Source organism: Crinia signifera, chromosome 8 (genome assembly GCF_055691185.1).
Source record: "Crinia signifera chromosome 8, ASM5569118v1, whole genome shotgun sequence".
NCBI classification, from domain to species: Eukaryota; Metazoa; Chordata; class Amphibia; order Anura; family Myobatrachidae; genus Crinia; species Crinia signifera.
The window spans coordinates 37,870,702-37,892,281 of NC_139224.1; the positions used below are offsets into that span (position 1 = coordinate 37,870,702).

General features: G+C 47.1%; 1 protein-coding gene across 2 annotated transcripts; it reads left to right on the forward strand.

Annotated features, from left to right (window-relative positions):
• The first annotated feature begins 13,459 nt into the window (after positions 1 to 13,459).
• On the forward strand, positions 13,460 to 21,333 carry LOC146026985 (uncharacterized). 2 transcript variants are annotated; one of them, XM_083158010.1, is made up of 3 exons: positions 13,460 to 13,676; positions 17,800 to 18,597; positions 20,917 to 21,333. In XM_083158010.1, exons 2-3 carry the CDS (start codon positions 17,824 to 17,826, stop codon positions 21,217 to 21,219), a joined length of 1,077 nt encoding a protein of 358 aa, XP_083014136.1. In that variant the 5' UTR covers positions 13,460 to 13,676; positions 17,800 to 17,823; the 3' UTR covers positions 21,220 to 21,333. The 2 variants fall into 2 exon arrangements, with proteins under 2 accessions (XP_083014136.1, XP_083014135.1); XM_083158009.1 differs by lacking the exon at positions 13,460 to 13,676 and having other exon boundaries at positions 17,647 to 18,597.
• The last annotated feature ends 247 nt before the right edge of the window (positions 21,334 to 21,580 follow it).

A 21,580-nucleotide genomic window follows, 5' to 3' on the forward strand; every position in this document is an offset into this window, starting at 1 on the left:
CAGGAGTTCACGCTGGGGTATGAGAGGTGAGGTAGCAGAGCGTGCACCAAAGGGTTACAAAAATGTACCCAGCATGCTCCCTGCCTCCCTTCTCCCTCATAACCTGCCCCCTGACCCTGGGTCACCAGTTTCGTTAGCAAGCCCAAGGTAGGAGCAGAGCCAGAGAAGAAGGAAGAGCAAACGCACACCCACATAGCATACAGGCCCTAAAGCCATGGAACTTTCCTACATAGGAAGCCCCGCTACCAGGTGCGTCTGGGAGGGCGTCCTGTGCCCCCTATGGACTCAAAGAAAGGGATTTATCAAGGTAAGACCATAAATCCTATTTTCTTTATCGTCCACTAGGGGGCACAGGAGTTCACGCTGGGACGTCCTAAAGCTGTCCCCTCACGGGTGGGGATGCTCCTGGACTGCGGAAAGCACATGTCTACCAAACTGTGCATTAGCCGATGCAAAGGTATCAAATGCATAAAACTTGATAAAGGTCTGGAAAGAGGACCAGGTAGCCGCCTTACAGAGCTGTCCAGCCGAGGCGCCTCGATTAGCGGCCCAGGATGTACCCCCAGATCTGGTAGAATGTGCAGTAATCCCCTCCGGGGGAGTAATCAGTGTGGAAAGATACGCTTGGTGAACCACTGATCTGAGCCATCTTGCCAAGGACTGGTTGGAAGCGGGCCAGCTCCTCTTATTGGCCCCATAAAGCACAAACAGTGAACCCGACTTACAAGTTGACTTAGTCCTGCGAAGATAAATCTGCAACGCACGGACTACATCAAGAGAAGCTTCAGGTTCAGAAGAACCTGGAAAAGAAGGCACCACTATTTCCTGGTTAAAGTGAAACTCAGACACCACCTTTGGATGAAAATCCAGTTTGGTACAAAGAACCACCCTGTCCGGGTGAAATACCAGAAAAGACGGTTTCCATGATAATGCACTCATGTCAGACCCCCTTCGTGCTGAGGAAATAGCCAACAAGAAGCCACCTTCCAGGATAGCCATTTCAGATACACCTCCTCCAGAGGCTCGAAAGGAGACGATTGAAGTGCCCGGAAAACCTCTAAAGAGGGACCCTTCAACAGCCAGCCCGTCAAAGCCAGGCGACTCAAGTCCGGGTGTCGGAATGGCCCCTGTGAAATTAGGTCTGGACGCAGAGGTAGACTCAGAGGAGAGGCTACCAACAGGTTCCATAGATCCGCGTACCAACCTCGACGGGGCCAATCTGGGGCCACTAGGATCATCATTCCTCCCTCCTTCCTGAACTTCCACAGAAGGCGAAGTAGGAGTTAAAACAGGGGGAATGCGTACACTATCTTGCCGACTCAAAAAGTCTGCCTCAACATTGAGAACCCCTGGGATGAAGACTGCAGAGATTGCAGAAATCTGCTTCTCCGCCCACATGAATATCTTGGAGACTTCTTTTATCGCTCCTTTGCTGCATGTCCCGCCCTGCCTGTTGATAAAGGCCACAGGCTTTGTGCTGTCGGACCGGATCTTTACAGGGCACCCTCGGATGAGGGACCCCAACCTCTGAAGAGCCAGAAGGATTGCTCTCAATTCCAGGAGATTGATCGGAAGGCGACTCTCCTGAGCCGTCCAGCGACCCTGAAAAGATTGAGAATTGCCAACCGCTCCCCAGCCCCGTAGGCTGGCATCCATGGTAAGCAAGACTCAGGTTGGAATCCAAAACGGGCGGCCCTGAGACAAGTTGTCTGTCTTTAACCACCATGTGAGAGACAGGCGAACCTTTGGGGGCAGTGTGATCAATTGACTCCTTAGACGAGTATGATCTCCTGTCCACTGGCTGAGAGTGTAAAGCCAAAGTGGGCGCGAGTGAAACTGTGTATACTCTACCATGTCGAAGACACCACCATACACTTGTGTACTGAGACCCTTCTGTGACCTATAAGGGAATGAATCTTCCTCTGAAGGGAGTGGATCTTATCCTCTGGAAGATATACTCTCTACAACCGAGTGCCCAGCCGAGCTCCCAAGTGAAGTGTCCTTTGGGAAGGAGTAAGAAACGATTTCTTCCAGGTTAACCGTGAGATAACAGAAGTGTAATCACGACCTGCAAATGACTCCGTAGTAGGTCTGGGGACTTTCCAAAATCAGTGGGCCATCCAGGTATGGAATCATCCGAACCCCCAGCCGGTGCAGGTGTGCAGCCCTGACCGCCATCACCTTGGTGAACACCCTGGGAGCCGTAGATAGACCAAAAGGTAGCGCCCTGAACTGGAAGTGTTCGACCCGGAGGGCGAACCTCAAAGTGCTGATGTTCCTGTCGGATGGGGATGTGAAGTATATCTAGCGAGGCCATGAAGTCCTCTGGCTCCAGTGAGAGAATGATCGAACGCCAGGACTCCATGCGAAACTTCGGCACTCGCAGAAAAATAGTGAGCGACTTCAGATTCAGGATAGGATGGTGAGAACCATCCAGTTTGTGAATCAAGAATAGGGTGGAGAAGAACCCCTGACCCCTCTGCTCCTGAGGAACTGGAACAATGACGTTCGAGTCCAAAAGAGAGCAGATGGAAAGCTGTAGCACTTGTAGTTTTGCTGGGTCCTTTGGAAGACCCGTGCAAAAATAACACTGAGGAGGGGGGAACCGGAATGTCAGGGCATAGCCCCCTGTAGACCACCTCCCTGACCTGTTTAGCCACTGGACGTCTGGTAGCCCAGGGCTGCTTGGTGCAGGGCTTGGCTCCCTTAGTGGATGAGGAAAATCTAGAGGAAGGACTAGTGCCGTCGGACAAACCTCTCTCCACCTTGCCCGCCCACTCAGACACTGCCTTGGCCACCCATGACGCGGCAAGCGTGGTACACCTAATGGCCCCTGCCTGTGAAAAGCAGTCCTGAGGAAATTCTCAGAGGGGTCCTTCAAAGATGAAGAATCCGAAATGGGCAGTACTGAAGCGCGAGCTAATCGCGCAACATGATCATCCGCCAGGGGAGGATTTTCCCACTTAGCCCTCTCTGTGGGAGGAACAGGTTAAAAAGTAGTAAGTCGCTTGGAAAGCTGGAACCTTCTAAACGGTTGAGACCACGCAGTCTCCAATAAATCCTCCATGAGGGCCGAAGGCGGGAGCTGGGCCGATACTTTCTTAAGACGCTTAAAAAGCAGGTCTTTACTTTTAGGGGCAGGAGCCTCATCCTCCCTCTGGAGGACTGCCTTAACCTTCTGCATCAGAGACTCTACCTCCACTGAGGACAAAGTGTCATCGGCCCCTGCGGATTCCGCCACTGAGCTGGAATCCGAATCGGAACGCGGAGAACCCGCATCGGGACTCTGCTGCCTACACTGCCTCCTGGAATCCCTGCCCGCCCGAGTAGCCGTTAACCCCTGCACAGATTGTGCAAAGGATTGCCACCAAGGGGGCTCTACATAAGCAGGAGAGCCCCAACACTGGTGCTGGCCACTGCCACAGGGGGCATGGGCACAGGGGGCAGGGGCGCAGGAGGTAAGGAGTTGACAAGCGGTCAATATGTCAATACCTGAGTCAAGGTCGAAGCCCAGGCCGGTTCCTGCTGTGAAGGCAGCAGAAGATCTGCTTCAAGGGCCAAACACCTGGAACAGATATCCTCCTCCTGCCGAGAGAGTATGTCCACACATACCCTACAGGTACGCTGCATCGGAGATGGAGTCTCCTTGCCAGGTTTCGCCTTAGGCATACTGTCCATGATAAAAGACAAAAAACACCAGCAGTTACAACACTGACACCCAAGCAACACACTTGCAGCCTTACCCACAAAGCTTTAGCAAAGCCATTTGGTATGGGCAGATAAACTCAACAATTCAGCAAGCTGAAAAGGAGACACCGTATATGCAAAGCCAATACTATGAATGGTGACAGTGTTTCAAACTTTCATCTCTTCCAATGATATTGGAAGGAAGACAGCATCAGAGTACCAGCCGCAGGAGAGGATAAATACTGTACCACAAACACCAGGCTCCAGAAGCAGGGTGTGGGGGAGAATCCCAGCAGCCTCCATCTCTAAACCCAGCAAGTGCCAGAATGGCTGCTGATTAGGACCTTAATGAGGAGCTGGGACACCTGTGGCAAATTTTTTTTTTTTTTTTTTTTTGGATTGTGGGAGGAAACCGGAGTACCCGGAGGAAACCCACTCAAGTACAGGGAGAATATACAAACTCCGCACAGTTAGGACCATGGTGGGAATCGAACCCAGGACCTCAGTGCTGTGAGGCAGTAATGCTAACCATTACACCCTCCGTACTCCTACAGCACCTGGTGTTCCTATGTGGTCACCCACTCAAGTACTAACCAGGCCCAATATACAGCATTAGCTGTAGATCCCAGGCTGTCTTCAAGCTTCCAATGATATTGGAAAGAAGACATCAGCAGAGCTCAACCATCCAGCCAGCAGCAGGAGAGGAGAAATACCACACACACACACCAGGCTCCAGGAGCAGGGTGTGGGGGAGAATCCCAGCAACCTCCGTCTCTAAACCCAGCAAGTGCCAGAATGGCTGCTGATTAGGACCTTAATGAGGAGCTGGGACACCTGGGGCAATCCTACATCACCTGGTGTTCCTATGTGGTCACCCACTCAAGTACTAACCAGGCCCAATATACAGCATTAGCTGTAGATCCCAGGCTGTCTTCAAGCTTCCAATGATATTGGAAAGAAGACATCAGCAGAGCTCAACAATCCAGCCAGCAGCAGGAGAGGAGAAATACTACACACACACCAGGCTTCCAGGAGCAGGGTGTGGGGGAGAATCCCAGCAGCCTCCGTCTCTAAACCCAGCAAGTGCCAGAATGGCTGCTGATTAGGACCTTAACGAGGAGCTGGGACACCTGGGGCAATCAGAGAGCAAGCCTCAGCACTTCCCCAGGGGTGGGGGAGGGACTAACCTACAGCACCTGGTGTTCCTATGTGGTCTCCCACTCAAGTACTAACCAGGCCCAATATACAACATTTCCAATGTGTATGGCTGTAGGTTCCCAGGCTGTCTAACCTCCCCCTCAGGCATCAACCCCCGGGACATAGCCTGACTAATTGTCCCTGGTGATCTAGTGGAAAGGTGGAGCAGTCCAGACCCCCACTGCCTGCCCCCCCCCCGCTGACTCCCATACAAACGGGGGGGGATCGCTGCTAGACGCGGCTCCCTGCAAGCAGGGAACCGCCGCTTACCTGCCCGGGGACGGAGTGCAGCATGCGGGAGCCTCCGAGAGAGGGTCCCGCGACGGAAGTCCCCAGCCCAGTCGCCAGCGCTGCCGCCGCCGCCGCCGAGTGATGGAGCTGCGCTGCCGGTGATTCACTAAAAGAGCACCCGCCGCAGCAGCTCTAACCCATGGCTGTTCTAACAGCCGCGATAATGGTGCTGCTCTCTCCTTGGCACCAAAAAAAAAACTGGTGACCCAGGGTCAGGGGGCAGGTTATGAGGGAGAAGGGAGGCAGGGAGCATGCTGGGTACATTTTTGTAACCCTTTGGTGCACGCTCTGCTACCTCACCTCTCATACCCCAGCGTGAACTCCTGTGCCCCTAGTGGACGATAAAGAAAGTGCTTTTTTCCACCTGTGGCCTGCTTAATAATCTCTTCAAGTTCTGAACCAAATAACAGCTTTCCTTTAAAAGCTAATGCCTCTAAGCCTTCTTAGACTCGTTATCTGCCTCCCAAGCTATAAGCCAGAGCACTCTCCTGGCATTGACGGAGACTGAGGAAACTCTGGCAGCCATTTTGAGAGCTTCCTGCTCAGCCTGAAGCATATACTCTGCAGCAGCTTTAAGCTTCTCCGCAAGTAACAACACACAAGGAACAGTATGTCAAATAGTGCACAGGTCATTGACCCACCAATCATGGCCTTAGAGACCCAGGCTGAAGCAATCAGAGGGCGGAGTGTGTAGCCCACCCTTTCAACCATTGCCTTGCTTGAAGGCTGTTCCCCCCTGCACTGGTAGCACAGTGGCTTTTGACAAGCATGCCACAGAAGCATCTACCACTGGAACTTTCTCCCAGAGGTCTGCATGATCCTCAGGCATCGGATACAGGCTTAAACATCTTTTAGGCATCTAAAGCCTTTTATCAGGGGTTTTCCAATAAATCTTGTAAACCCTCGTCTGCAGGGAGATATCAGTTTCTTTACGCTGTCTCTTAAAAACAACCTTTGCAGGAGTTTATCCTTCACAGACAAATTCAATGCCTGTTTCACAGCAGTAATCAAATCCTCCACCCCTGAGGTTGAGGACTCTTCAGAATCATCACCCTGATCCCAGGGTATGTCTGTGTACTCTCCTTCCTCATCAGCAGCTAACAATGGCACTGAATAAGACCTTTTAGGGGTCCCCACAGAATAACCATAAAACTTGTCCAACAAGTAATTAAACCTGCTGATTCCCTTAGCAGTATCCTGCATGACCTGTAATAAGTCAGGATCTGTCTGTGTCCGAGGCAAGGAGCTAGAGGACTGCTGAGAGAATGGCAATGGTCTAGGGGAAGTTACCAGCCATCACTCTGCCTGTCCAGTAATGCACCAAAGCATTTTCAGACCTGCCCAGGGACTTAGCCCACGCAAGCTCCGATAGCACTACCCTCTGGGTTTCACTCCCCATGGGTTTCACAGCAGCGCAAGAAATACATAAGCCCCCCCTGTTATCTGCTCAGGGACAAATTTCAGTGTACAACCACTGCAAGCGCTCAATGCATTAAAGGCTCCCTCCCCCAAAACCACAGACTGTTGCTCAGACATGATGTTCTCAAACAGTCACAGCATTAAATGTACAGGCATTATATACAGAACCAATATACTCAGTTCACTTAGCTTTCTGTAGTCTTCAGGATGGGGAAAACAATGCCCAGGAAATCCAATCACTCTGTCAGGATCTGTAAGCCAGCTCAGCTCCGCTGCAAGCGTTCTGAATGGCGCCAAAACAGAGTGAGGGAAGGGACCAAGTCCCTGCTGCTGCGGGGTCCGTGACTTTTGGCGCCAACTACCCCCAGACAGCCGCTCCCATTGTAGGATCTCCTAGTTCCAGTATCTCCCCCTCAGCTGGGGACCACTCGGAACATGCCTGTAACACACTGCTGTCCTCTCATATAGGAGCTCAGTGTGTAAGCTCCGCAGAAAATGGCTGCCGCCATCACGGAGCGCCTGTCCCCCATGATCCCCACCTAGCTTGAAGCCGGTTTCAGAGCGCTCCGGAGCCCAGGCAGCTTCTTAAAAGAAGCTGTAAGCGCTGCACAGGGAGGCCCGACAGCGTCTCCCCTGTGCACAGCGAGCTGACAGGACGCGCTTCTGTCAGCTCCTGCTGCGCTAGCAGTGTGAGGATTCACTAATGAGAATCCTCACACTGTGCCTACCTAGCTAGTGTAAAAGTTAATAAAATAATAAAAACCCTAACTAACTCTACTCCTTCGGCTGCTCCGGCAGCCCTTTAGAATAGCACCCACTCCAGTGGGCACCTAACACGAACTGAGGAGTCTGGGATGCAGTAGGGGAGGAGCCTACCCTCCAAAAGCTTTAGGATAGGTGCCTGGCTCCTGCGGACCCTCCTACATCCCAATGTGAAGCTGTGTCACCAGGACCATTGAAAGAGAAATATACATTCACCAATGTGAAGAGTGGGGTGGTGGAAGTGTATTGCTTGCAAAACATATGGTTACATTAGGTACCATATGATAAGTTCGATGCTGTCCCCAAACTGCTGTGTTTGGGGGCAGAGCATGTTATGTGGCACCAGCAACATTGGGTAGTCTTAAACTAAACATTAGTTTATTATAAGGCACCATAGACTTATATACAACTAACAGTATAGTCAGAATATGAAGAATACCGCTTTCAGACAAGACTTGGGAATTTGCTGGGATTAGCAAGCTGGCAAAGTCCAGCTCCGTGACCATGGTCTGGTGTAGGGTTGTGGACCCAGGACTCAGTGCCGGGACTTATGCATTCATATATACAGAAAATCTGGGTCGATCTGCATTCACGTGCTAAAAACCCTTGGGCATGTGCGAAAGGGAGTTAGGGCGCAAGAGATAAGCAGTGCTGGGCTCAGCTAATGTTCAAGAGGGGCAGAGAAGCAAACATAGGGGTAGAAATGGGGGGACTGTTGAGGATAGGGCGATATAGGCAGTAGTGAGTAGATGAATTGTAAGGGGGTGAAATAATGGAGTTTGGGGGTAATTCTGAACTGAAGTGTGAATGTAAGGTGGTGATTGGAGAGATACGCAGTGGAAGAGAGATGATGTGAGCTTACCACTGAAAGCAGAACATTGCACAAAACTAAAGATTAGGGGCAGCGGAGGAGGGACATTTGCTTGTGCCAAAGTGGGTGTGGGCTCCTGGTCAAGGGGCGTGTCCTATAATTGTAGCACTCCTGCAAAGCCACCCCCCCTATTTTCACCACTGTGGGGGCATGGCCAGTGCCCGTCTGTTTCAGTGAATAGACGCTGTGCGCATGAGCCGGTGGGGACCCACCACCACCATGGGACACTGTGAAAATTGGGGCAGTTGGGAAGTATGTATTGCAGGAGGCAGATATGTGTGACAGAAAGGCCAGAGAGGAGGTTGTAAGAATCAGCCTTGGTGATATTGAGGAAAAGGGGTGAATCTTGGCAGGGTTGCGGATTTGACAGGATTGGACCAGAGGGGCAGAATGAGTAGGGTTAATTTAAAAACAAAGGTGTCAGCGATGACACTTCATATACTTACTGTACTGTATATAAAGAGAGATGAAGCTGCTGAAAGCACAGTGGAAATATTGAGCCGTTAATGTGTTTACAGGTAACACAGAACTTGAATTTCTTCTCAGCATACAACAATTGAGCTACACCCTGTGGTTTGGGCGTGCACATCACCTTTATGTCTCTATATAAAACGCTCCTATAAGGGAAAGCTATCATTACAATGAATATGTAGGGCTGTTATGTAATGTAATAGTCATCCATAAACTCAGATGACTGAACTGAATTGGCAATTCTACTACAGTAGATTTCTTTTATTTTTTTCACTTGATTCTCAAAGGTTTTAGAAATCGTTATTGGGGAAGCATCAGTGCCAGATTAAGCCTTCGGGGGGCCCGGGGCACTTTAGATAGGGGGGCCCCCTTGCACTTGTCATTACTGCCCGCAAACTGCATAGGAGAATATTACACTGTCAAAACACAGAGTAAAGGCAGAATAAAACTTGGTCAATGGGTAACTGCAGGGGATATATACAGTAGATTATATATATATATATATATATATATATATATATATATATATATATAAATAATTTCCTCGAGGTGGCACTCTGAGCATAAGCTGGAGCATTTAAATTGAGGTAAAATGCATAACGCTGGTGCCCTCCATGGAAGTAGATGCCGGGCAGTACTTTCAATGTATTCAACAGGACGGCGGCACTCAGAAATAAAACACCAACAGCAGTTTTGTGTAAACCAACGTTTCAAGACCGTCAGGTCTTTTTATCAAGCAATTCGTCATCCTAGCAATTTGAATACACTCTCAGGAATCCCAGTGAAAACCCCATTGAAATACACCAGCGAATTGCAGCGAGCATGAAACGGAGAACTGGCCGGCATTCACTGTTCGCTTTCGGCAAACAGTGAACATTGAATAGGGTGAATCACATTTTCAGTGAAAAAGATTCACTGCAAGGAGTAAAAACAGCCAATTCGCCGAAAAAAACCCAGTGAATCGGGAGCATTGAATACTGGCCTTTATCTCCACTTTATCTCTTCTCCAGGCTTAATACATCTGCCCCAGTATCATTGCAAAGATGGCATCTTATCACAGTTCCACGCTGAAAGTCACTGAGCTCATGTTTGTGAATGGAAAGGTGCTTGATCTTATACCGCTGGAGCAACGGGTCTGATTGAAACACCTGAAATATTAACAGGTGTATATATAGTGTATATGTATTTAACTGAATGTACATAGATCAATCCCAAGAAGCCTAAAATATGAACATTAGTACAAAAGTTTTTTCATTGAGATATGATGCTGAAACTGCATTTCTGATTTCCTGTGTGAAAAAGAGAAGAAGGTGTCGGAGTTCTAGAATCCTACTAACACATTCAAATAAAAGTAAAATATAAAAATACTATGTTGATCAATTGAGTATCACATAAAAGGTTTTTAATCTGACATATGCAATAAATCTGACATATATAATAATATGAATCACAAAAGGTAGGCCCCTGGGTCAGTTGGTTCCAAAGATATAGCCAGATAAACAAGATAGCCGGTTAAAGGGTGGGAGGGGTTCTCAGGGGTTCTCTCCCCCTCACACCAGAAAATGCAGGGACTAGGCTGGTGTAAAAGGGACCTGGGAATGCATTGTCTGGTGTGAAAGGGGTATTATTTCAAATAGCTGGGACCTGCAGTGCTCTGAATACAGCCAGGCAGCCTCCCGCTCTCTGCCTGGCTGTCAATGACTGTCACTTCTGCTTGGCGGCGGCTGTCCCCCAGTAGCCGCGAGCATGTACAGAATTCCCCCTTGGCAATGAGCATGTAATCTCAAATGGCATTGAGCATGGAACCCCTGGCAATGAGCATGGAACCCTTGCCAATGAGCATGTAGGTGAGCAGCACTTATGTAGCATAATTTTTTATAGGCATTATGGTGTTTGGCATAATACATTATGGACATAATGGTGTGTAACTTAACGTGTAATGGACATTATGGTGTAAATGTTTAATGCACTCCTTTGGTGCACAATGTAGCTGTTTATGAAGCATATTGTGAATTTTGGCTCTATCCATGTGACATTATGATAATTTTGGCTCTATCCATGTGGCATTATGATCATTTTGGCTCAATCCGTGTTGCATTATGATCATTTTGGCTCAATCCGTGTTGCATTATGATCATTTTGGCTTAATCCGTGTGGCATTATATGAATTTTGCCTCAATTCGTGTGGCATTATGTGAATTTTGACACAATCAATGTGGCATTATGTGAATTTTGGCTCAATCCATATGGCATTATGTGACTTTTGGCTCATTCCATTTGGCATCATGTGTAAGGGGCAAGTATAATGGGGTAAAGTATTTTGTTGCATAATGTGTAGAAATTGTATACGGAGTGGTACACTACACTCTAGGACATGCCCCTTTGAGTGGCCACACCCCCTTTTCCAGAACGCGCCTTCAGCATGCACACAACTACATCCTTCACTTTTGACGCCAAGGTGGGCCTGGGTACTTTAAATGCCAGGGCCTAGTTTTAATCCCATTCCTGCCCTCTCTCTGCTCTCCTCTCTTTCGCTGCTCTCTTACACTGGCACCACTAACACCTCCCTCCCCCTACCAAACCCTCTCCTATCATGCTGTCCCCCACTGTAATTTTCTCCTGGATCCACCCCTGGCTACACATGCTGTTCATTGTTTACAATGGACTCTGTTAAGCTGCAAAGGGCACAACATGTAAGCCAGGGTTGCTTACTTTTGAAAAATAATTTCAGGGAGAAAAGTGGGGTGGGCCTTGCGTCACCAGGGGGTGGGCCTTGCGTCGCCAGGGGGTGACGCAATTTGCCAGATGCGATGCTATTTCTAAAATGACATGTTATTAACATGACCAGAGAATAGTACTGACAGTGGTTAAATACATGCAAAAACTGTGTCTTCAGTTAAGAAGTCATTTTGATGTAGACAATTGCATGTTATTGTACACATTTAGGTCTCCAGAAAGATGGCTGCTGCTGCATCAGTTGCTCAGAATAATATTTACTGTGAGAAGTTTAATAACCGTTCTACATCTAGTGCTTAGCGGCCTTGATGCAAGAGAAAAAACAAAGTTCCATGGCCCATCAGCCACCGCTCTCTACAGGCCCATTCCTTCAGCTGCTTCTTTACATCTTTATAGACAGAGGTATGGTGCCCTACTGTCTATGTATAGCTGTATGTAAGCCAGGCAGAGAGGAGTCAGGGGAGAGGGCAGGGAAGGAGTAGTGGGAGCAGTGCCAGGAGAGCAGACAGAGGAGAGGGCAAGGAAGGAGTAGTGTACTGTAGTGGGGACAGTGCCAGAGAGTAAGCAGAGGACTTTCATATAGGCAGCGACACGGAACATACAGAGAAGAGAGTGAATACTTGCCCTGCCTATTAGACACGCAGTTCTCTGTTCTGTGTCTGTCTGGCAGCATTATCGTGATGATGCCGCCGGTGCGATGATGAGGCGGTGTCATCGCCGTTATCTTGCGCATGCGCAGTACGCATCGCGCAGGCAAAGAGGCAGCTCCGGGAGAAAAGGGTCCTCTCCCCGGAGTCCGTGAGATGTCCCAGGGTTCCGGGAGTCTCACGGACATTCCAGGGGAGTCGGCAACCCTGATGTAAACCACAGCCTCTGCAAGTGCGTCCGCACATGTGCCTGAGGCATCTCTCCCGGCTGCTGCTGATGACCTCTTCAGAAGCCGCCTCAGTTAAAAAAACCACACACAAACACATGATTAAAAGTGAAAACCCAGGTAGCACAATTCAGACATAACCCAGGTCTTATTCCCAGGTATGAAATCCCGGTAAAAACCCAGGTCAATTGTAGGTGCTCAGGGCCTGGGAGTGAAATCCTGGGTAGACCCTTTCAGACATACACTAGTCCCGGGTTGCTGCATGTTCATGTGAAAAAGACCCAGGATTTTAGCCTCGCTATGGCACCTACACACAGAGCTATGTAGGGGCATTTTCTAAGCAATCCAGTATAGGCCCCATTAGAATGAAATGTGTGGGGGGTTTTTCAGTCAGGACTACGTTCAAATATTTTTTGACTTCCCCAGTGTAATCAATAAACAAGTGACATGAGAGGCAAACCAATAAATACATGTAACAGCCGAAAGTCAGATGGTATTATCCAAACAGTCGTAAACAATGAGCCAGCAAAATAATTAATATGAAAAGCAAACATGGAAAGTATGCTGCATAGTACAAATAACGTTTAAGACTGAACAAATGTGTAAAACAAAACCATGAGGCACGACCAATATGAGAAAATAAAGGGGAGGGGGCAGGGAACCTGTGTACGTGCAGGGTAATTCCTGCACATGTGCATAAGCCGGGTGCGTGCGGCCATGGCAAACAGGGTGTTTGCTGGGCACACACACCCAAGTGTGGGGCGGGCCATTTACATATGGGAACGTCTGGGCGCTCTCATGCAAATGTCCTAAAGACACGGATGCGGGAGAGGCCAGCTGACATCACCGCATGTCAGCTGCCCGCCTACTTCCTCCCGAGCATCCACGCATATGTAAGCGACTTCAGAGTCCCTTTTATATACGTGAACCTTCGCAATCATTCGATGGTTGCCAACCATCGAATGATGTGGGTGGACCCCACTAGGCTGCGAATGGATGTTACTGTGTAACATTCATTCACAGGCCCTGCGAGGGAATCGCCCTTGCGAATGGGTGGCACCCAGGCCACCATTCTCAAGGGCAGGGTTTGGTGGACTTGCAAGGCTGCAAATTCACAGCCTTGTGAATCAACCAGAATTACCCCCCCTCTCTGTTATTTGCATGCCAGGTGTCCTGCAGAGAACTTGGCCAGACAGTGGAAACAGTTAACGGTTACTAGATTACTGCATGGATGTCTCAGTTTTCAGAGCATAGAAAGTGTAACCCAATCCTTGTTATGTGAGAGGGGCCGTCAGATCGCCTTCTGTGGAGCAGTACAAGAAAGGAAGATGAAGAGACAGTCACAGGGTCTTTACAACTGAATTTCAGGTATGTCTCCTTTAGCATTGTGGCACGTTATAATGTGTAACCCTAAAGAATATTCAGACAGGTTTAATTGTGTAACTGAAGCGCAGTTCTTGCATGCACCTTAGAGGCTCCTCCATTCACTCAAATTCTAACAAAATGTTTAAAAATGTCAGTGAGCAGTTTTTGTAAAGCCATCCTGCCAGGCAGGGGAAGTGAGACCTGTATCTACGGCTCCTTCTGGGTATTACATGTTACTAATGCTACTGATGAAATGTCAATTTCAGGCTTCTATCATAAATTAGAACCCTGCTAAACAAACCTAGACCAGTCGGGTATGGGTCATAGGGTCCACTATAAGAAGGTCAGCAGTCATTAGGCTGACCACTTTTGGTTGGCAGGCCATAGTCGGACACACAAAAAAGGGTCAACATAGCTTAGGTGGACAGGAAAAGGTTGACATACGTTTTAAATCGGTTTTGGTGCCTATGGTGACATACTTCGGCATGGACACCTTATAAGTGTGCCGCGTCCCCTCATGTGTTGGGCACGGTGCCTCGCTGCACTCGGAACACTATTATATTCTCTCTTTATGTCTACTCGGATAGTAAAGAATGAAAAACCACATGTTTTGGGAAAAAGCGTGAAAAACTCATGTTGGCCGATTTGTCAACGTTTTGACTATGTCGACCTTTTTCCATGTGTCATGGGCTGTTGACCAATAGTGGTCGACCTATTGTGCTGTTTATTGTAAGCGATTTAGAAAGAAATCCAGGGCTCGATTCAGACCCATTTGTTCTGGTCCGAATTCGGCCCCATGTTCGATGGTGGGGATTTTGCGCATGCGCGTTTATGCGCATCTACATAACCCGGGAGCGAATGGCTTCGGCGAGCTGTTCACTCCAGAGGGGGTCGGACATGAGGCTGGAGCAGGTTAAAGCCCATAGTTTTAGGGGTGTCCCAATGAAAATGCTGGGCGTTCCCCTGGAAACGCAGGCATGGCAGATGACATCACATGACGTCAGCGCTTCCCCCTTTTTGGCCACCTCCATCTGAAATAAAAGTAATTTCTGTGCAAACAGTCTTATCGGTACTTGTGAGTTATCCGGGCTGCCGATTTTTTCATCGTGCCCGAAATCGGGGGCATCGCGTCGGTCGTGGCCGTTATAAGGAGCCGCGACGCGATGCCCACGATTTCCCATAGACAGTAATGTTAAAAGACGCGATGGACCCGATTTCCGACAAGATTTACCATAGACAGTAATGTTAAAAGACGCGATGGACCCGATTTCCCATAGACAGCAATGTTAAAATAAAATTACAATGTGAAATTGGCCAATATGTTTTTAAAATAAATGTTTCATGGCCCCCCACCACCGTTAACGCCACCCCGCTATTGACGCCAACCCGAAGCGTGGCGAGCGCAGCGAGCCCGCGAGGGGCGGCGGTACGTGTCCTCCGACCTTTTCATGCCCTACTATCCACTAGGGCGTGGAGTGAGAATAGAATAGTGTGGCGAGCGCAGCGAGCCACCGAGCCCGAAGCGTGGCGAGCGCAGCGAGCCCCGCGAGGGGACGCGGACACCTTCACAGGTATCCGCGTGCCCTTGCGGGCTTCACAGGTGTCCGCGGCCCCTCGCGGGGCTCGCTGCGCTCGCCACGCTTCGGGCTCGGTGGCTCGCTGCGCTCGCCACACTATTCTATTCTCACTCCACGCCCTAGTGGATAGTAGGGCATGAAAAGGTCGGAGGACGCGTACCGCCGCCCCTCGCGGGCTCGCTGCGCTCGCCACGCTTCGGGTTGGCGTCAATAGCGGGGTGGCGTTAACGGTGGTGGGGGGCCATGAAACATTTATTTTAAAAACATATTGCCCAATTTCACATTGTAATTTTATTTTAACATTGCTGTCTATGGGAAATCGGGTCCATCGCGTCTTTTAACATTACTGTCTATGGGAAATCGTGGGCATCGCGTCGCGGCCCTTTATAACGGCCACGACCGACGCGATGCCCCCGATATCGTGTCTTTTAACATTACTGTCTATGGGAAATCGGGGGCATCGCGTCGCGGCCCCTTATAACGGCAACGACCGACGCAATGCCCCCGATTTGGAGCTAAATCGTGGGCATCGCGTCGGTCGGGTGTCCTTAAGTTAACCAAACTTAAGGACAAAATCGGCAGCCCGGATAACTCACAAGTACCGTCTTATCAACTAGGGAATATGATTGCAAAGTCAAAACTATGCAAGACAGAGGGGGTTTGCAGGTGCACTATGCACTCATTACTGCTAACATGTATTCCTTTTATAATTCATTTATGAGGTTGTTAGCATACATTTGGGCAAAGATATGTACCTACCCACCAACGTTAAGGTTACCTCTTTAGAGCAGGTCCCTAGCACTATGGGGTTCATGCCTGGGGTGCAGGGCACCCCCAAACCAGTCCAGCAAAACCACCCCAGGGCATCACATAAATAAAATATAGCTGTGAAGTGTAGTAGAGTGTAAAGTGTCATAGAATGTAGGGTATGTGTAAGCAACTAATAGTGATAAAGGGTGTGTCAAAAGTAAGAGAATAAAAAAATTGTGAAAAAATGTGTGAAAACATACATATAAAAAAGACATACACTGAAAAATTATGATATGTTTATGTGAGTCTATGTGTAAAGTAGCGATGCCCTGGAGTGGTCCAGCCAGACAGGCCTAAGGGGGCCTAGCCCCCAGACAATTACCTCAAGAAAACTGACAGTTATAAAGTATTAGGACTTACTTGAAATTATGCCTTCATCACAGTTGTGCAGTCATTGCTAGTCCCTGCTTAAAAACATTTGAGGGTGGTGGGGGAGGGGTGCTAATCTAGGAAGAAGCAATCTCAGGCATCATGTGTGTCAAAACTATGGGCCTGATTCAGACCTGTCTAGCGAACAGGTAAATGGCGCCCCAACAAAATTCGCCCCCCCCCCCCGCTAAGTGGTTCCCTGAGTTTCCATGCGAGTGGATGTGTACACTTACACATCTACTCTGATGCGGCCGCACGGGAGAAACATTATTTATTGGTCACATACCATCTAAAACAACATTCTAAACAGTCAAAACTGTCTTTTATCCTGGCCGTAGATGGCCCGAATTTGGAGCGGGCGCTGATTTCATGTGACAGCAGACACCCCCACAAGCAGACATCGACACTCCTGCATCTGCAGGGGTGAGCCCACCCTTTTTATGGGCATGCCCATAAAATGCTGTCTGTTCCCCCGCTCCAGCACCATGCTCACCCCTGTTCTACCCACTATGGAGTGAATGCATCGGTAAGGTGTTCGCTCCGGGGGTTTGCAAATGTGCATTTTGTGCATGTGCAGAACCCCACCATCGGCCGGGAGACTGAATCACCCCCTATGTACTATTGTAATTTAGATAACTGTAACCAACACCCAGCTCATCCCTATAAATAAGCCAAGCTCATGGGCAGGGATTTCATATGTCTTTAAATAATTAATAATCATTATGGCCAATTTAAATAGAAAAAGTTATTCTCTCTCCCTGGATATGTAATGTTTAGGGCAGGCATGTCCAAACTGTGGCCTTCCAGCTGTTGTTAAACTACACATCCCAGCATGCCTTGCAATAGTTTTAGCATTCCCTAATAGCAAAACTGTGGCAAGGCATGATGGGACTTGTAGTCTCACAACAGTTAAGGGCCCCTGAGATTTTGTCAGATTTGACCCAATTCAGGTGGATTGGGTCAATTTATCTGACAAAATCTGATGTGCCTGATGTGTAGGACCCAATGCACAATCCCGTGCCATTGGGTATAACCAAGAGATTGCAAGAGATTGATCCTCCTGCACATAGTATAAATCTCGAGTCAATCAGGTCCAACTTGTTGGACATTAAGTTGGACAAGTGTTAGGAGCCATTTAGAGGGCCATAGTTTAAACATACCTGATTTAGGGTCTTGCTTAACCGAAATCAAAACTAAACAAATTGAACTCATGGCGTGGCACATGTCTAGTTAGGCAGTTCATATATAGCCTAATTAAAATAAATAAAGTGAATAAGTTATACACATGCCCTCCAAATTTCTAAACATTTATCAAGCTTATGAATGCATGCAATACATGTCTGTAAGTATGAATGTTATTTCTTTTACAGGTTGAGGAAACATATTTAGCACACATGGAGAGTTCATTTACATTTTGGGAAGAAAGGACGGGTTTCCGTTATGATGAAGATATTTTAGTAGGGGGACTAAGTCCCACACACCTTATTGTTAGTGATGAGTGCAGAGATGATGACATAATCACGAAACAGGAGGACAACTTTTATACCTTCCACCCTGAGGAGGACACAAGCCAACTTTCTGAAAGTTCACTAGAAGTGAAGATGAGAGATATGATGTCTCTAGATACTACCGGAGAAGACTTTGTGGTTCTTCAACACTCTTGTGTGGAAGATGGTGAATATGAGGAGCCATTACATTTTTTGGTCGAAGAGCCTAAAATGTGCATGGAAAAGAACACAACATACTGGACTGGAGGAGGTGGAGAGTCCTTGAATGGGGGAGAATTTCCAATACTTTCGGATGACAAACAGTTGGATATTGGCCAGACAGTTCCCCACCTCGCAGTAGAGATGGAACCAGCACATGGTAATGCTAGAATTTACCTTCCTCTTCAGAAAACATTGAGAAACCTCAGACTCCTTGATCTGAAGCTCAAATCTAATAATCACCAACTTGCTCTGGAACATGCCAGATCAGAACATAACAATGAATCAAGCTCTGATGAAAGTGATTTGAAGTTCTCAGGATTAAGAGAGAAAGAGAATATAATCCTGGGAGATGAAAAAGAAGCAGAAACCTCATATTTGATTGAGCTTCTCTCCCAGTGTCACTTCAAACTAGAGCAAATGGAAGAACTGAGACAGTACTCCAGGAAACTGGCTTGGAGCGTAAGTATATATATATCTATCATTTATATATATATATATCATTTTATATCTTTCGGAAACATTGCACAAAACTCCCTTTGAGTCTCTGGGTGGTGGACTCAAAACTGATACACAATTTATAAGCCAAATAAGGTAAATGCACGTGACAGCAGTTATAATCCCAACAATGACAAGGCAAAAACATTTATAAAGTATATCATTGCTATTACGGTAGATAGGTTTTAAGTTTTACATTAGATTAGGACGTCAATTGGTATCCCAACAGCAATCTGATTTGGGCCAATTTCACCCGTTCTTGACAGATTGGGCGGAGAAATTGGCCAAAATCTGATGTGTTTGACATGCCTCTTGGGTCCGATGCACAGTCCCATGCTCATCCGACCTGAGCCGGAGGTAAGACCTGCCGCCCATCTGACCTCTGACTTGGCCCCCTCCTGGCAGCAGGGAATGGGATTGCATATGATACATCTATGTTTTTATTGTTTTAATTGGGTCTTGGTTTTACAATGGCTACAAGGACTGTGGTATGCCATGACCAGTTTTTTTTTTATAATAGTCACTATCTGCTTTTCAAAATTGCCTTCATGATTGGGGTCTGCTTTTCACACTTGTCACCATAATCAGGGACTTCTTTTTTTTACATTAGCCACCAAAAGCGGTTATGGAATAGCGGATCAAAGCTGTCTAGATTGACCATGTTATGGTTGACCACCCTTAGTCAAACCCATCTAGACGCCTAAAGATAGTCGACTACGTCTAGACCGACAGTAACGGTAGACACCAGCATTAGAACGATGGAAGTGTGGTTGATGGTCACATGGTTGACATGAGTTTTTCGCGTTTTTTATGCCGAATGTCACAGGTGTCCCTGTGGACTCTGTATATGTGCACATTATAATCTCATTCTATGTCCACTTGGATAGTAAAGTATGAACCAAGTCAACCTGTGACATTCGACTCCTGTTGACCATGTGACCGTCGACCATGCCTCCCGTTGCTCTACCGCTGGTGTCTAACTTCCGTTACTGATGATCTAGACGTGGTTGACTATCTTTAGGCATCTAACTAGACGAGTTCGACTAAGCATAGTCGACCATAACATGGATAGATCTAGACATCGTCGATCCATTGACCAAAACCATGGTTTTTGTTTTTTTTTGTTTTTTAAACAAGCTACCAGGACTACAGAACAGTCTGCATTTTACACTACAAACCAGAACTGGTGTCTGCTTTTTACACTAGCTGCCATGCCAAGGATCAACCTTCACTATTAGCTAGCAGCAGGGCCTGTTTTTTTACACTAGCCATCTGAACTGATTTGATTTAAACTGGGATTCCATACTAGCAATGATGAATAAGCTGAAAGGGCACAAAAAAAGTTATATCTCACCAAGCTGGCATAATATACAAGTAAAAATGTAATTGATCGAATGTATGATTGCACGTCTATACTTTTGATAGTTGAGTTTGCAAGTAAACCCGTTCCTATTCCTAATTCCTCTTAAGTGCACTTGTTGCATGTATCAGTTTAGTTATCAGTTATTTATTTATAATGCCCACATATTCCACAAAACAGATCTTTTTCATCTTATTGTAAGGTAAATGAAAGAAATGCCTTCCTTCATGCAGAATAATGATCTACTATTTTATTGTACTTGTATTAGAAATGAACAGCAAAATAATACTGCGCTAAGGGGGTTATTCTGGTTCACTCACAAAGGCAAATTCCTTCTCAAATAGACAAAACCATGTGCACTGCAGGCAGGGGGGCAGATGAAACATGTGCAGAGAGAGTTAGATTTGGTTGAGTTATTTTGTTTCTGTGCAGGGAAAATACTGACTGCTTTATTTTTATTTTTACACTGCAATATAGATCTCACTTTGAAGTAAAACCCCACCCAAATCTAATTCTAAGCTTATCTGCACATGTTATATCTGCCCCACCTGCAGCGCACATGGTTTTGTCCATATGAGAAGGAATTTGCCTTTGCGAGTGAACCAGAATAAGGGCCTAAGAGAAAACAGTAATGGCCCCAACACACGGAGCAATTCCCGGTCATTGTCTAAATGATCTCACTAGATCGATTAGAAAATGCCCCTACATCTCTACGTGTGTAGGGGCCATAGCGTAGCAATGCGCAGCCCCATGCGATGCTTTCGCCCCAGTGATGGATAAATGTATAATCATCGGTCTCAGCAGCACATCGCTGTCCTGAGCAATCTAAGTGTTCTGAGCAATTTAGCATCCATCGGAACACTCATCTCCCCATTTAGTTGGTTTCCAAATGGCACTTTTTCATCATTCTGTTTTTCCTGCAGCTTTGGGAAGCCCAGGAAACCAATGAGTATTTAAAAGAGAAAGTAGCAGAGCTGCACAGATCCAATGCGCAGAAAGAAGAGGAGATCTTTCTGCTGACGGAGGAGCTTATCAAATCCCGGAGACTTTGCCAGAAATCCGAGAGAGTCGCAGACATGAAAGAGAAGGCGACACTGCCCAGCGACCATACAGAAAACCGATCAAAGCAACGCGGGTTCGAGTCTATCTACACAATAAATAATACTTTACCTTTGAGTAACGAACCCTCAGCCCAAGACACTTCTAAAATCTGTGTCATTTTGTAAGTTTTTAGTGAAAAATTTAAATAATTTTTTTTTTTTGCTAGGGGCAAACATTTTGTTAAGGGTATGGCCTTGGTCAAACACTCATGGGACGTGACCAAAACATTTCCATAACAAACCTATCACATCTATTTATGTACATATATAAAGTTATGTATTGAGCTTATGCAAATAATTGTTAACATATTTAATTTTTGAGACTGTTATTAAAATACTCTACATCAGAACTGAATTTTTCTTTGTTAAAAGTGCTTGTTTCAGCATAACCATACGAATATGGCTATGGTGTAAAGGTCTAGGTTGACACCAAAGGGTCAATATGGACAAGGTTGACGTAGGCTAAAGCTATACACGAGCAAAAAGT